General features: G+C 35.5%; 1 protein-coding gene across 14 annotated transcripts in view; it reads left to right on the plus strand.

Moving 5' to 3' along the window:
- Nucleotides 1-17,061, plus strand: part of LOC120772186 (putative ankyrin repeat protein RF_0381) — a 54,241-nt gene that overhangs the window by 25,175 nt on the left and 12,005 nt on the right. For 3 of the 14 annotated variants that reach the window (XM_040100644.1, XM_040100636.1, XM_040100637.1), the window contains 11 exons: nt 1,484-1,644; nt 1,766-2,077; nt 2,295-2,441; nt 2,641-2,735; nt 4,725-5,076; nt 5,834-6,616; nt 13,007-13,354; nt 13,656-13,802; nt 13,983-14,136; nt 15,573-15,730; nt 16,770-16,890. In XM_040100644.1, coding sequence (XP_039956578.1) covers nt 1,484-1,644; nt 1,766-2,077; nt 2,295-2,441; nt 2,641-2,735; nt 4,725-5,076; nt 5,834-6,616; nt 13,007-13,354; nt 13,656-13,802; nt 13,983-14,136; nt 15,573-15,730; nt 16,770-16,890 — 2,778 coding nt within the window. Of the gene's footprint in view, nt 1-1,483; nt 1,645-1,765; nt 2,078-2,294; nt 2,442-2,640; nt 2,736-4,724; nt 5,077-5,833; nt 6,617-13,006; nt 13,355-13,655; nt 13,803-13,982; nt 14,137-15,572; nt 15,731-16,769; nt 16,891-17,061 lie in introns of those variants that run through there. The other 11 variants (XM_040100645.1, XM_040100638.1, XM_040100646.1 and 8 more) reach the window with 9 other exon arrangements.

Consider the following 17,061-nt stretch of genomic DNA (forward strand, 5'->3'; position numbering starts at 1 on the left):
AAAAAATAATAAAAATAAACGATTTTGATTCAAGGAATGAAATACTGTGCAGGGCGATATAGAAAGGAAAGTGTAATTGGGTACTCTTCAGCTCAAACTAAAACTTTTTTGTGTTTCTGCGAAAATATTATAAGTAGCTATATAATCTCTATATATAAGCTGCATATGCTTTGTTTCGCAAACCAGCTTCGAAAGTTGACCAAATAGCTAGTAGATATGGCGGGAAGGTCTAACTTCGAAGAATAAAGAATGTAAATTTCATCTCATTCGCTTCGTGTTCTGGGAATTTTAGTTCAGAAAGTGTAGATAAGTTAATCCTTAAGAGACTTGAGTAAATTTATTAAAAAAAATGTATTTTAGCTTTACATGACGTATACGTCAAATTGACTTCCGCAAATATAATCATTTCACATATGTTAGTCATGGCGTATACGCAACATAAGAAGATGTTGGGTTGATAGCAAATTTTATAACAATTTGGCGACATGGCGTATACGCAACATTAATTGACTTTTTATATGCTCAGGAATTTTATACCAAATCTGACGACATGGCGTATGAGTAACATTTGCGTTAAAGTAAAAGTGGTTTCTAGTTTACTTTCTAAAGAATCCCCAACATGTAAAAATCAGCTGCGTTTAATAATTATCTAAAGCAAGTGATGTCATAAGCCAATTGAGACAAAAAATAAACTCATGTGCCTTCATCTTACAATTTTCTAAAATTAATTTCATAAAAAAAATTAAGAAATTGCAATAAAAAAATAAAGTTTGTAACAATTCAGCAAAAATAAAATATAGAACCACGTCAAAAACTAATAAAAAACATTAGGGTGGGTGTAAGACTTTCAAAACTTTTAGAAATATGTGTGAAGATGTCTTAGGATAATTTTTTTAAGGTATTTCTGAATTACATATGTGTCTTAGGATCATTTTTGCAGAGGCATTACCAAATTATTATTATTATTAAATTTAAAACTAAGCAGTATCAGTCCTAAAAAAATCCCTAGTGTTTAGAATGAATTGAACTGAAAAAGCAAAATTTTCAATAGATTTATTTTTTTTGAAGAATTTTAGGGAGAAAATTTTAAAATGTATACGTTTTTAATATTCAAAAAATTAAGCATATGCTATAATCATAGCTGACTTCACATTCCTATGCGCACCTAACAACAAAACCACCAATGTCTTCTTTACACGTAAATGAAGAAAACACTCGACAATAATTTAACAGCATTTAAAACGGTTAAAAGACTATAACCAGAACAGCGCTCGCCTTACGAAAATATACTATTCAAATAGCATGTCAACACGCTAAGCGGATACGGTTACAAATCGGGGCAGGGTAGCACTGAAACTTTAATGAGAAAAGTACTTTAGTTACGAAACAACAAAAAATTGTGTGCCAAAGTTCTATTACCAAAGTGCAGGGTTAATTGAATTTTTACACACCTTAAAAGCAGCTGTCTTTTTTCACTTCATAGATTTCTCAGTCAAACTATCCACCATAAGAATATGGATGCACGAAAAGGATATTGGCAAGCTGACACGCATCCTTTGGGCCGGGCAGGGGAGTCGACTGTGCCAGCAGGCGAGCACAAATCCGCGTGTCAAGCGTTTCTTGGCAGCGGTGCCATATGTGATGGTAAGTAAGATTTGCCAATAATTGCAGTGAAAGCTAAGATTTGCCAAAAAGCAAAGCTAATAAACAAACATATTTTTTATTTTTGCATTGAAATCATATTTCGCACTGCAAATATTTTTAGAATTCGATCAAGGACGTACATCAAGCCGTCATCGACAATAATTTGGAGACGTTGCAGGCGAAAATGGAGTCACCGGTGCCACCGGCACTCATTACCTGTCGCGATGCAAACGGCCTGAATCTTATACACAAAGCGGCGGGTCTGGGTCATACCAAAATACTCGAATATTTGATTGGCATTTGGCCGGATGGCGCTGCCGAAACGGATATAACGGGCAAAACCCCGTTACATTGGGCGGCAAGTCACAAGAATAACATGCGCTGCTATACGCTGCTCACGGAGGCCGGCTGCGATGAGGAGGCCTTGGATTATGTAAGTGTAAAGCGTTTAAAACATGATTGCTGTTTTTGTATTGTTTCACATAATATCATATCATATCGGTAATTTTACTGCAATTGCGTGTCATGCGTCAAAGTGTTGTGTTGTAATTGAAAATAAAATTGCAATCACATTCAAATGAAATTGTGTATACTCTAAAAATTCACACTTCTTCTTCTTTTTTTGACATTTCTATTTTTGTTATTTTTAGAAAATGAAATCGCCTACTTACTATCGCCACAAGCCGCACGAAATCGAGCGTGCCTTCTTGGTTTATGTGCCGGAGGCGCCACGTGTCTCACCAGATGTCGCCACCGACTGGGAGGCGCTGAGTGAAGATATCGGCGATGGTGGCAAGGTGAGTTCTTTGATTGTCAGCTGTCGTTGATTGCGTTATGAGATTTATTTAAACAAGTTTTCTAGATTTGTCAATAATTATGATGTGTGTATTTATGTATTTATGCATGTACGCATTTGCGTTCTGTTTCTTTCGTTTACTCCCACTCCCTACCCTATCCCGCCACCCATCCGGTTTGTGTTCGTTCTTTTTCTAACAGAAATTAGATATTAAAATACCAGATACGAATGGTTTTCATGGTCGCACCACTGACGACAGTATTGAAAATACATCCGAGGTGGACTTGAATGATGGGTGAGTATCTGTGTTGTTTGCGTAGTGAGTTGGTAGTTGTAGTGGTAGTTGTTAGAGTATTGAGTTGCTCTTGGCAGAATGTGTTAATTTTTGGAATTTGGTGCACAAAAAATTTGAAGATATTCGATTAGTAGTTATAATTTTAAGAATAATTTTGAATATTGTGTTACTCAGAGCACATATTTTAATAATGAAATAAAAAACAAATATAAACCTTATGATTATTATTTTTGGAACGCATTTGGCGTTTGCGCAACATTTATTTTAAAATTGTTTTATTTTAATTTTTATTTTTTTTATTTTTATGTCTAGCTTTTATTAAAATTAAAAATTTAAGGTTAGAATCAAAGACACAATTTTTGAAAATGTTGCAAAAAATCAATTTTGAATATTTTAACCTAGACCAACATAGATCGGCATACTTTGAGTGACGAGCAGTTTTGGCTTCAAGGAATTATATTTGTTTGGAGTCATATTTTGTGATTTTTTTTCGAAGAGGCGTTATATTCAAAAAATAAATCGAAAAATGTTCATTTACATAATTTAGTGTAATGTAATAATGGGCGACTCATTGTGAGAAATTTTGTATTCATTTGATCCCGTAGTCGATCAACAGGCGGATCTCCGAAAAAAAGTGTCTGCTGGTGACGGTAATCGTCTATCCTATTGGCACTCGATAGAAGAGACTGCAGGAATATGATCGGAATACTAACTGGTCATTGTTTGGTGGCGACATACGCCCGAAAAACGGGTTTAATAGATTGGGAAGACTGTAGAAATGTCATTTTGTTCAAACATTTGGGCTTACGAAAGGTGTGTGCACGCTTTGTTCCCCACAAATTGTCTGACGGCCAAAAATTTCTCAGAATCCAATATTCGAAGAACATCATTAAAGAGGTCAAAAAGGACAAAAACCCTGGCGGCCATACTGGCTTGAAAATGTTAAAAGTTGTTTGAAAAAAAACGTGACGTAAGCGTCTTAAACCTTATAAAATATTATAGAGCATTTGCGAAGTTGAAACTAGAAATCTTTTCCTTTAGCGATTAGAACCAGTTATATTGGAAGCCAACTACACAATTAATGTTGATTGCCTTGAGGACACATAAAAGTTTAGATTCATTATCTGTAGTTTTTTGTTATCCCAAAAAGTCTTCAAGTTTTCCTTTGTATAAGGAACGAAAATTTGACAAGAACTTAACAATGTGTCTGAACAAGACTCTCAGAGAAGAACTTAGTATAATAATGATATAAAAATTGCTGAACTTTCCCTTAATTGAAAAAGGTAGTTATTATAATATTATAAAGAAATATATAGTATATCTTCATGTGTCAATACGTTGAGGCTTCAAGGTGTTTTTTGATAAAGTCTTACAGGACATAAAGGCATTGGCTACTGGAAACCCTCCATTAGTACTTGCTTTCTTTTAAGAACCAAGCTCTCAAACAGGAGATAAACGGAAGCTAAATTTGTTGAAATTTTGTGTTATAAGACTTTATATCTGAGTTTTATTTGATGTGTTTTTTTGTTTTAAAAAATTTATAATAATTTAAATTTAATTTATATTAATTTAAAAAAAAATAATTTTTAATAGCAACACCACCAAAAATATTAAAAAATATAAAACAGCCAAAGGAATTCCAAATATTAACTTTTTCTTGCATGCCAGATTTTTTAAGATAATAAAAATACAATTTACTATACAAAAATTGAATGCTATAGTTAATAGAGAGCTTTCATTAAACATATTTACACATAGTAAAATATTTTTGAAGTGCCACAAAGTGCTTTTCAGTTAAAGTTGAATTAAAAATTACATAAATATATATTTTTTTTATAAATATTATGTTTTTTGTGTAGAGCTTTTTGAACATTTTTTGTATAACAAATAACCGTTTTCTCGAAAACCAACTCATACACAACACCGTTGACACAAATTCAAACTCAAACATTTTGCGTCACACCACAAAAACAACATTTAATCATAAAGCGTAAGCGCAACGGACGAGGAGCCACATGTCGCAGCTATAACCAATGGCAATGGTGATGACTCAGCACCACCAACGCCAGCAGAAGATGACGAAGAAGCAGCAAATGGTGCAGAGGAGGGTGGCGAAGAAGACCCAGCGCTGACAAATGGTGCGGCAGAAACAAACGACGTCAATGGGCATGACGGAGCTGAGGTAGATGTCGAAGTCGAGGACACTGAGGCAGCTAAAGCTGCTGTGGATGCAGATGCTGAGGCAGAAGCTCAGGCTGATGTTGGTGCTGATGCTGATATTAAGGCTGACGTCGAAGCCGATGCTCAGGTCAATCCAGAGGTAGAAGCCACAGAACCGGAGGTGAGTTGCACATTTTCGCTAAGCACTCATCCCGTTGTAACAACATAACTACATTTGTTTTATCACGTACACACCGAATGTCAACTACTTTCGAATGTTTATTCAACATGCACCCTGTTTACTAAAGCTTAAAGCTTTCGAAAGTTGCAAGCGCTTTTGAACGCTGTAAATACAAAAAAAAATAGTGAAAGCTAAATTAGTTTATGCTTGTTGTCGCTTTGGTAGATTATCGCTTGTAGTTTACTACGCGCAAATTGTTGGATGCTTCACTGAACTTTTTATTTACTGAAATTGTAAAAAAAAAATATTGTTGGATTGGCAGAATTTTTTTTTCAAAAATGCTTTTTTAGTAGAGGAAATTAGAGAACGATGAGTAGCCAATAATTAGTGACTATTTTCCAACTCTCAAAAGTAAGCCATTGTCGGCATTGATGCGTCTTTCGAATTTCCGATATTTTCGTTAATTTTTTAAAAATACATGTTTTTGAAAATATACACTGACAAAATTTTTGCGTTTGTTCAATACTTTTATATTTTGTTTACTGCTCTGTCAGCAGCTTAAAACACAACAGTCCATAACTTTATCTGTTAACTTAAGCTCATAATAATTTAGTTTCGATTTTTGTGCTGATTTATTTACCATTAAAAAAAAAATAAATTATTTTTGAATTTTGAAAAAAGTTGCAAGAAACAATTTTTGCTTTTTTGAACTCAAACATACAGAAAGATATCAGTCGACAATTGTTTACTTTTGCAGACTAATATGAAAGCTTTAAATCACACAACAACAACTAAAACAAATGGGAACGAAGAGCATGCGGAGCAGAAAGAGAGCGAGGCAGCGGCAACAGCTGTGAACGATAACAAGGATACAGCAGAGAGCGAGATTGTTGAAAATGGGACAAAAATTGAGGAGAGCGGAGAGACAGAAAAGGTTGAAGAGAGGAAAGAAGAAAGTAAAGAGATAACTAGCGAAGAGAGTGAATCTAACGTGAAGGAGGTAGATGATGTGAAGAATGAAGAGAAACCAAAAACCGCCGAAGTTGTAGACAATACAGAAGATGAAACAAAAGAGAATGAATCGAACGTGAAGGAGAAAGACGAAATGAAAGATGAAGATAAACCAAAAACAGCTGAAAAGAAAGATATAGTCAATACGGAAGATGAAACAAAAGAAAATGAGGTTAAAGAAAATGAAATAGAAAGCGAAACTACAAACACTGAGGGGAAAATTGAAGATACAAAGGTCTCTGATCTGTCGATAGAACCGCATATTGAGAGTGGAGACGCGCATACCGAAGAATACAAGGAACAGACACCAATGGGTGAGGAAGAGCAACAGCAAAAAGAAGCGCAAGCGGAAGCAACGAACGGCGATGAGGAAGAGAATAAAGCTGCAGAAGTACAGCAAGTTGGTGAGCAAGTTGCAGATCATAAAAGCGAATCAGAAGTAAATGAGTTGGAACAAAACGTTAATAAAGCAGTTGATGAGACAGCACCGGCCGATACAACAGAAGCAGTCAAGGATATAGTAAAGGAAGTAAGTGAAGACGTAGATACTAAAAAGGAAGTATTAGAGGAGTTAAAAAAAGAAAGCGGAGAAAATAAAGATGGAAATAAAAGCTTAAATGGAAAAAACAAAGAAAGTGATAGCGATATAAAAGTAAGTGAGAAAGAGATATTAGATAATGGAAATGAAAGAGAGGAAACAACAAGCAAAAGTGTCATTGGAGAAGATGCAAGTAAAGACAATGATGAAGAGGTTCAGAAAGATAAAGAAACAGAGAAGGATGAAGCAAAAGAAACCCTAGAACATGTTTCGCTAGAATATAAAGAAGATAATATTGAAAAGGATGAAAAGAGTGCGACGGAAAATGATAAAGAGATTGCGCTGGAGGCGATAGAAGCTAAAGAAAGTAAGGATTCAACGGAAAATGCAGAAGAAAAGACTAACTTGAGTGATGAGAAAGAAGAAATGAAAGCAAATGAAGTTATAAATTCAGAAAGCAATGAAAGCAAAATCGAAAAAGACGAAGAAAATAAAGACACAACAAATGGTGACAACACTAAAAGTGTACAGCCTGACACAACAGTGAAAGATTCTCCAGAAAGCAGCTCTGAAAAGAATGATGGAGAAAAAAGCACACAAGAAGCACCTAATGCAAACGATAAGACTGAAGAAGAGGAAGTGAGTAACAAAACAAAACAAGAAGTAGGAGAAAATAATGAAAAGACAAAAACAGAAACTGACTCAACAGAAAAAGTGTTGCCACAAAATGGCGGCTTAGAAGTCACTTCCGAACAATATTGCAAAGAAACAGGCGAAAATATGAGCAAAGAGAAATTAGAAACAATAGATGAGCATGCAATTAGCAAAGGTGAGCAGGTGGGTGGAAAAATTCCACGCTTGACCACAGCCAAATTGAGTAGAGGCAAGAGAAATGGCAGTGCAAAGCGAAGTGGTAGTGGGAAGAAGAAGACCGATGCGTTGGTAGAGGGGGAAAACGAAAGTGATGGCGAATATGATGAAGACGACGAAGACGAGGTACAATATGGCATGCTCTAATGACACAAAAATTACAAGTTTAACCAAGAAAATCTTTTGAAAAACATAAAATCCACGAAGCATTAAAAAGAGCACCCACGAGAAGATATTTTGTGAAATTTAAATACATTTCTCCAAGCAATTTTATGAAAATGTTGTAGTCTTTTACGAGAACGTCTAAAGTGACTAAAAAAATCGTTACGGAAAAAATTCTCAAAATTATTGACATCCTTGAATAACAAAAAAAAAAATTACATAATTGTTTCTAATCACTAATTGAGGAATGCAAAATAAAAGCAAAAACCAACTGTAATAGTTCTTCTGATGTACGTTGCTGTAACCAGAAATATAGCTAATTATGTGTATACGTACTGTAGTAGCCAATGCACTACTCTAACTATCCCATGGACTAACTATTGTACCGAATCTATTTATAAAAATAAATATTTTGCAAAATTTAACACACAATAATTGGACTTATTTATGTATGTGTTTGTAAAAGTGGTAGCGGTTAGTTAAACTATTGGCAATACTTTGAAGTATGTATCTCTAAAATCGATATTAACACTCACACTTTTAAAAAATTATGTAAGATAATACAAATACCTATACTATGTACGTGCGAATTATTAATATATGTAAACGTTTAAACTAAATTGAAAGTGTTTTGTAATTGTGTAAAGATCACTTATCCTGTAGACTACACTCCTTGTTAGTTTAGCATTACTAATTAAATAGCTATGAACTCTTTCTACACTTAATTTGCACAAATATAGTTCCTCTCTTCTTCCTTGTGTGAGTATTTTCGCCTCTCATCTATGATGTTAGAGGTAAAGAGGTGGCCAAGATTAAGTGAGGATTGTAGTTTGAATTTGTGTAAATTATTCATTTAGAACGTAGAGTTGCAGTAAATTTATAAAGATTTTGGAAAAGCAACCTTTTGAAATCCTATTCTGAACGTAACCTTTTGTGTAATTGCGGTATTTATTTTCATGCCTTTATTGATCTCTTATTAGTATTAGTAAGAGTCTAGATGAGACCATGATTATTGATTATGGTGCTGATTTTGGCCGTATAGATTCTTTCATATTACTTGATAAAAAGTATAATCAACACTTGAAAAGGAGGTTTGAAATTTTAGAAACGACTGTACATGCTTTGCACATATTATACGAGTTTAAAGTAGTGCTTGGTTTATCTATATTTACAATAATTTTTGAATTCGTACAGTTGTAAAATAATAAGATGCTTACGTAATTCGTTAGAGTGCTAGGCAACTAGGAGCAAACCTCGTCATCCACATTTTGAGTTGGAAAAAATCATAAGAGGTCGTATGAGCTTCTTGTGTTTAGTGAGTTTCATCGTATTTCTTAGTTTAGGGACTTGGAACTAGGGGTTAACTAGACTTACAGATTTTTTCCGAAAAGAGTAAGGACTGAGTCGATTTAAAGAAATTTATTGAAACAATCGATACAATTCTTTAAAACTTTCACTATTAGGCTCCTTCGGCATCGATGCAACGCTGCCAGCGCAATTATCAAGCATTGAAGGCGTCACGGCCTTTCATTGGCCTTTTCAGGCAAGGAAACCAAAAAAGTCCAGGGGGCCACATTTGAACTGTAGGGCGGCTGCGGAAGCGTTGGCATGCGGGCCTAGGTTAGGTAGCTGTTCACAAGAAAGGCGGTGGGGCGTTGTCGTGACCCGATTGACCCTTCGTTTGAATCTCTTGAGGACTTCCACATAAGACTTGACGATGACGGTTTGTCCAGGTGGAGCAAATTCATGGTGAACGGTGCCTTTGATGTCAAAAAAGACAATGAGCATCGTTTTCACTTTGAATCTGCTCATGCTTCCGTCTTCATCAGCGACCTTTTCCGGCCCTCCAAAAAGGTCTGGTGCCACTGAAACACACAATTTCTTGCTAAAGCAACATCCGGGTAAGCCTGCACCACTCACAGAAACACATCGCGGAATGGTTTGCCTTGACTCTCCAGGTGCTCGTTCGTTAGCTAGGAACGCCCTCTACCGAATCCTGTCGGTGCGCGCACGCTCCGAAATACAGTTGCGGTGGATAAAATCAGTCCTATTACATCTAAACAATCCCTGCAATACTTAGTAGCAGCAGAAATCAGCCCGATAGCAAAACTGCTGAGATATTAGTCTTTGGTCGGATAAAAGATTCGGTTCGGTACAGGTTATGTAGAACCGACAGCCATCAGATCTTGCTACCCTTTGCCGCTATCTGTTGTGGAAAACAGCCGCTTTAGCAGACTTGTGGCGGCTACTGGACGTTCCCTGAAAATAGACATGATTGAAAAGGTCCCAGTGTGATCTGCCTTTAGAGAATTCGTTACAAATGTTACTCTTAGATAATAGGGCTCTGAATGTTAAGATATCATGTAATGAATATGTGGTATTTTAAATTTTGTTTGAGTTTCTTTTTAGTCTCTGCTCTGTAGTTTGCTAACAGTATGTTATCGGACAACTTCAGCCATTAAGGTTGTTCTTGTTGTTGAAGTGGTAGAAATCTGAATTCTGTCAAGTTAACAGTCCTTGGTTCGATAAAAATCCGGATCCGTTCCGGTTACGTAGACTCGACTCTCGTATGAACGGCTTAGGGCATTAATTGATTGGCACGACGGAGCAAGTTTGTAAGAAATACTTTTTTAAACTAATGAAAGGAAGTGTTCTAGGGTCAGCAAATTTTCTTCAAAGTAAGAGAATACATAAATAAAGGAATTCAAAAACTTTAACTGATAAGTGTTTGGTAACACAATTATTACCGAATCGATCACAAGTTGTAAAATTACATTATTTGCCGAAAAGCTAAAAATAGGCCAGCGAATATATCACTTAAGTGACTTCTAGACACTTTTGTTTTAGAAATAAGTGAAAATTAATCGTGTTTCGTTTACATAAAAAAGTCAGTATTATATACTAATATACATGCAGTCCCAGTACTCAGCACTTATGAACCGTGTACCCCAAAAAATATTGGAGATCTATTATCAAAAAGGTTTCCTAAAAATATGAGACATATTTATATAATATTTTTACAAAGCGATGGTCGCTAATTTAAAAAAGATTACTTGTCTCTACAATCTATACTAATTCTCAATTCTTGTCGCAGATATATTTATATTGATCTATATTATCTGCCTGCCACTTCCTTCCCATGAGAATATCGTGACGAAAGGCAAACAAACATGCAAATGTCAAAATATTTGTAACTATTTTTGCTTTCATCGTTTCCGGAGTGCGATTTTCCATGTCAGCCACTCAGCCAATAAGTCACTAGTGCTGGCTTATTGCATTCACCGTTACAACATGCAGTTGCCTCCGTCATTGACACTTTCGTTGCAGCTGTTTCTCGTAACATGTGTTGCATTGCGCCAATTTATCAAAAGTGTTCGATCTTCCACCAGTGGAGGAAGTCGTAAATTAGCTCATCGCTTTACATCTACACGAACACAGGTTGATTACCAATAGTTGCTGCATTTATGGCGTACAATTTCCTTTTGGTGTTTGATTTATTTTGTTGATATTGGAATAAATGGTTTTAAAAAACTCTATTTGAATTAAATGCATTATTTCTCATTGTTATTTTCTGTCTGTATCGTGATGTGTAATGGTGGAAAGGAAAGGCGGGCATTTTTAAACTTCGAGCGTTATAATAGTAGAGGCGCGGTTATCTGTTGGTAATACATCTAAATGGCTTGTTATTTGCAGTAAATTAACTTACTTCTTTTAGGTAGAAATATATAGTTTAATGTAGTAATGGTAATAGGTCATATTAGAAAAGACGGAGTGTAATATGTATAATGATATCTTAATACTAATAACAAACGGGTCTGGTAATGGTTAATAGTGGCGTATTTAAAGCTTATTCTGACCTCTGAGTTCCAAAGTTTCATAGTAATAATAATCCAACGATTACCTTCTTCCTGATCTAATTACACTATTGACAATCCTGATACATACGGCCGAACCAGAAAAATCAAGAAAGTTTCGAGAGCTAACCTAAACAACTAAAATATTTTAAAAGCTGATAAAAGATGATCCATTTCGAGGCTCCCTACTTCTTTTTTTTAAGAAAAAACATAGAAACATAGAATCTTTTGGATAATGTTTATTATCATTCGAAAGAACATCCTTTAACATTTATTTTTGGAGAAGATTATCTTTCATCGAAGTTTTCTCTCAATAAATCCATTGACTGCTGCGATGTGTGCGAAATGGGACCGTCTTATTGAAACCAAATGGCGCCGAGATCACGATCATCAATTTCAAGCATCTACATAATAGTCGGCTATTATGGCGTGGCAACAGTCGTCATTGACGGTTACGTTCTCGCCGGCATCATTTTGAAGAAATATATCGGCCTACAAACCATACCATTTTTCTGGATGAAATGACAGCTTTTGAATCTCTTCAGATTGCTTTTGGCCCCAAATGCGCCAATTTTGTTTGTTTAAACACCCATTGAAACAGAAATGGGCCTCATCGCTGATCGGAATTTGTCTCGAAATCATCGGATCTTCTTGGAACTTTTCGATAGCCCATAGAGAGAAGTGATGCCGCTTGGGAAGGTTGAGCGGTTTCAGTTCTAGAACAAGCAGTATTTTGTTCGCTTTCAATTTAAGATCTCAACGTAAAATGCGCCAAGTCCTTACATACGTCAATCCGAGTTACTGCGAACTGCACCGAATCGACTCTCCACGGTCTTCGTGTACACTCTTAGCTACGGCTTCTATATTTTCTTCACTGCGTGCTGGACATGGTCTATTCGGTTGATTATGATCCAATAGTGATTGCTGGGTCTAAAGATGGGTGATGGTGTAGCGAATAGTACGCTCAGTAGGTCGATTAGTTTGACCACAAAATCAATGGATATCATTTCATTAAAACTCATTTGTGCTCTGTTACTGTAGATATTGGTCGTTCTCATTAGTCATACTCTCAGCGACATGGTTTTGCAATGCTTGGTCGAAATCGGTTCGAGATGTAGGGATTTACTATTATTTTCTTCTGTAGATTTGTGATTGATTAAAGTGCTTCTTCATTAAGTGCTAAGGTTTCTTAAATTTGTTTGAAAATTTAAGTTAACATCAGATACACCTTTAGATTAGTTGTAGTTCCTTCAAAATCAAATTTTTCGTGCTCAAACACAAAAAAATCCTTTTTCTTATTTAGCACCGTAGTTAGTTGTTATTGTTTTATTTCTTCTATTCGTCAACAAAAAGTAGCGCAAAAGCTGTACCGTATTTCGTAGAGTTTTAATTATTTTCCAAAAAAAAAGAAACAAAATTTGTAGCATATGTACTAGGAGTGTTTGTTAGATTAAAATCCGAAGCCTTTTGTGACCAACGAACATTTTTCACTTAGCAAAAGGACGAGCATGAAAACGAAAACCAAGCAGCAACCGACAGTGAAAATGAAACTAATAACGGTTACGAATCGGATAATGAACCCGCAGTCGATACCGCATCCGAGCATGAAGCCGAGTCTGAAGCCGACGAAAACGACGACGAGGTACAAGTAGTTACAGAACCACAAACAGCCGATAAGTTGGATGAGAATCACAATGAAGCGAAATATGATAACGGTGATGGCGCCAGTTCGCCGACCTCATCGCTGGCCATTGAAGGCTTCGTGACTGGCGCGTCGGAGGATAATAGAGTTCAGTCGCAATCCGCTGCTTATGTACACGAAGTATTAACGCTAAGCATACAAGTTAATTGCTGTGAAGTCTTTATTCATTATCCGTTATAATTTAATTATTTTCTTTTATTTTTTTGTTTCTCTTCAGTTTGAAAGTAGTTGAGTGTTGTTGTTTTGTGCAAAAAAAGGTGTTGTGCTATTTAATTAATAAATTTAATTGTTAATAAACTATTTTGTTAATTTGACTTTTTGGGTTTTCTTCGGTAGTCTTGGTTGTTTTTGTGTGTGCGAGTTTTTATGTGTGTTTTGTTGTTGTAATAAATTTTAATCCAACTTCTGTGCTTACTTACTAAAACCGGTGTTACAACACAAGCAGTCAGATATACGTGAAGCCATCGAGGCCGGTGACATGGAACAATTGGCGCAGATTGTGCTCAATGGTGATGGTAAGAAGCTGGTGAATATGCACTCACACAATCCGGACATACAGGCGTTCCTTAGTAATGTGCCCAACTATATGGTGAGTGTAGAGGATTTTTGATTCTAAAATTTTTTTTTATATTTATCTAAAAAATTAAAAGAAAATGAAATGAAAAAAATAAATTTTTTTTCTAAGAATTATTAGTATTATTTTATATTTTTGCATTTAAAAAACTTTTATTTAATAATTTCTAAAATTTCATTTGTTTTTCCGCATTAGAGTAAAATTCGCCGTGTGCATGAAGCGGCTCGCGAAGGTAGCCTGTTGGCCTTGCAACAAGCTTTGGATCGTCGAAAGTTTGCCATTGCTAAGGATGATATATCACCTAATGGTGCAACACCATTGCATGTGGCCGTACTTTTCGGTAATACAGGTGAGTCACTCTATACGTATGGACTGTTTTTTGAAGAAAACTTCGCTAGACTTTAAACTTCTTTTTGCAATGCATTAATAATAATAATTTAACATATTTGTTTATTAAAAATACTTAACTACAAAAGGGAAAGAAAACAACCAATTTATTTCTTACTTAGATTAAAAAAAAAGTTATTTACAATATTCTCTCTTTTTCTTTTCTATGCCATTCGCATGAAGATATTTTATAATAGGTTTAGTAGAATTGGTTAAGTTAGGTTAGGTTAGGTTAGATGACTGGTCGATAATCGAACGCGTACTGTTATACTAATATATTGGCAAAACGCCAAAGACACTTAATTTTAACACCCGCCAGTCTGAAGGTATGCGTGCCCAAGTGTTTAAGTCTTGATTTCCCAAACGTGCGCCAATCAAGAAAGAAGTTTTGAGTTTTTTCTAACTCATCGTCTTCCAAACACTTTCTGCAAACGGCGTCTGGTAAGGTTTCCAATCATACAGCATGATCGAAAAAAAGGCAATGGCCTGTTAAAAGGCCCACTACCAAGGGCCTTACCTTACTGAGGGCAAAGAGATCACTTAATCTTCTGCGATCAATCTTGGGCCCAAAGGCTTTTGCGACTGCACAATTACCGATTGTGGCCCGGCGCTGGCCAAGCTCCGCGAACCTCTGCTATCCAGTAGTAGAATATAAGGGGATACGGGAGCACCGACCTTCATCAGCTTTGCAATTACCTGCGATTCCGGTAAGGCACTCCGCGACTAACCCTGAACGCACTGTAAATGATTTCAAAGCTAGTATCGCCGCTCTGCTATCTGAGTGAATCTAAAGGATTCTCTAAAGGAGGCCGTATTCCGGAGCAGCAAATCTACTGCAAACTTGATGGCTACAACCGCAGCTTGCAAGACACTACAATAGTCAGGAATTCTAAAACTGGAGTTGAAAGAGAGCTCCCGACAGCAAACCTCTTCACCAACCTTCCCCACCAAGCTTAGGCTGTTTTCTTTGGTAGTTTTACTATGTTCGGTTTTATTTAAAGTGTTAAATTGTGTGATAAAGATCGCACTGGTCTTTCAGAGCCCATTTCCTTAGTATATACCTACAACATCATTGCATTCCGTGCTAAAAACAAATTCTATTGATTTGAATCTTTTTAAAAATGCTACTCTCATTTTAAATTATGTAGTACACACATGTGTGCTTATTATCGACATTCTTCCAAATCGATCATACTTACTTACGTATACATATATAGTATATACTATGAAGGCATTACTCTACACACAGACAATTATTGATTTTAACTAAAAAATGACCCAAATATAACTTTTCTAACTCACGCACTCCCAACCGTATGCAGTTTTTCATATATAGAAACATATTTAATTTATCTAATTAATGGCTTTTAATTTTTCACTTGTTATCTTCTCACACAGATATTGTGCGGTATTTGGCGGCACGCTTTCCAGAAACCACCACAATCACCGACAATGATGGACGTACAGCACTACATTATGCCGCCACAATTAATGATAATGGACACTTTTACAATGTACTCACACAGCTCGGTGCCAACAGCAAAGCTTTGGATAAGGTTAGTGGCGAATTTTTTAATTTATTGTGCTGAAAAGCTAATGTTACTGTTCGTATGATGAACGATATTCGAGAAAACCGGAAGAGAGGGTTTCAAAAATATACTGAAATAATTTGTATGCATTCACCTATCTAATCAAAGTGCTTATTTAATTGAGTTTTTAAATTCATATGCATACTTGTGTAATCCTGAATTGTTACTCATGCGCCATGGCTTCAGCTTTAAGTTGGTTAAAGAAGTATAGATCGAGCAAATGCATAAAGGCTGAGGTAAGATAATAAATGAAGAGATCATGATTTAAGCAATTTATTGATTGATTTCTAAATTTTGAATAAGACCACTAGGGCATAGCTGCCATAAAAACTTTCCGATCAAACTCAGAGTTCTTGTATAGAAAGCTTTTTGTTTGACAAAATATCTTCACGAAAATTTGCATAGATTGTTACCTAAGGCAGTGCTATAACATCCGAAAAAAAGGTTCAGATCAAACCACTATAGCCTATAGCTGTCATACAAACTGATTGATCAAACTCAAAGTTCTTGTATAGAAAGCTTTTTGTTTGACAAAATATCTTAACGAAAATTGGTATGGATTGTAACTCAAGGTAGCACTACAACCTCCGAAAAAATTGTTGAGATCAGATCACTATATCATATAGCTGCCATAAATATTGATCGATCAAACTCAAGCTATAGATATTTGTTTACCTTCTTATGCTTATGAAATGTAGCTGTGAAAGGTATTATAGTTTAATTTGCCTTTCAAAAATGCTCTATTCTGCTTTTATTTAACCAATTTATTAATTTTTATATTTTTCTCGGGAACAGCTAATTATTAATACAATTTATATCTTGACAATATAGGTATAACACGTCGTATGAGTAACATATCAGCAGTAATTACCAATTTAAAAATATTATTTAACATATAAAAATCAACATCATGAAAATCAATAGTCTATTAATAGCGTTTAAATCTGTTAATAACTGTACATATGAAACTACCCTCTATTATCTTCCACCGTCCAAAAAAATGCAGCTTGGGCACACGCCAGAGTTCTATCAAAATAAAGACGAAGCCAAAGATATACTCAACTATAAACAGTTATTGAGCAATTTTGGCGCTGAAGAGCTGGAAGATGAACTGCTTAATGATCAAGGTAAGGCGTCGTTTGTTTATCTTCAATACATTAAATAAAAAATAAATAAAAATCATGCATTGCTGTTGTAGCTACACTAAGGCTATAGAAACAAAAGTAGCAGCGTGAGCTTTGCTTAGCCGCTACCTAGCGCCCTTATGCCTTTTTATTCTAATTTTTATTTATTTGAAA

Source organism: Bactrocera tryoni, chromosome 3 (assembly GCF_016617805.1).
Source record: "Bactrocera tryoni isolate S06 chromosome 3, CSIRO_BtryS06_freeze2, whole genome shotgun sequence".
Lineage (NCBI taxonomy): Eukaryota > Metazoa > Arthropoda > Insecta > Diptera > Tephritidae > Bactrocera > Bactrocera tryoni.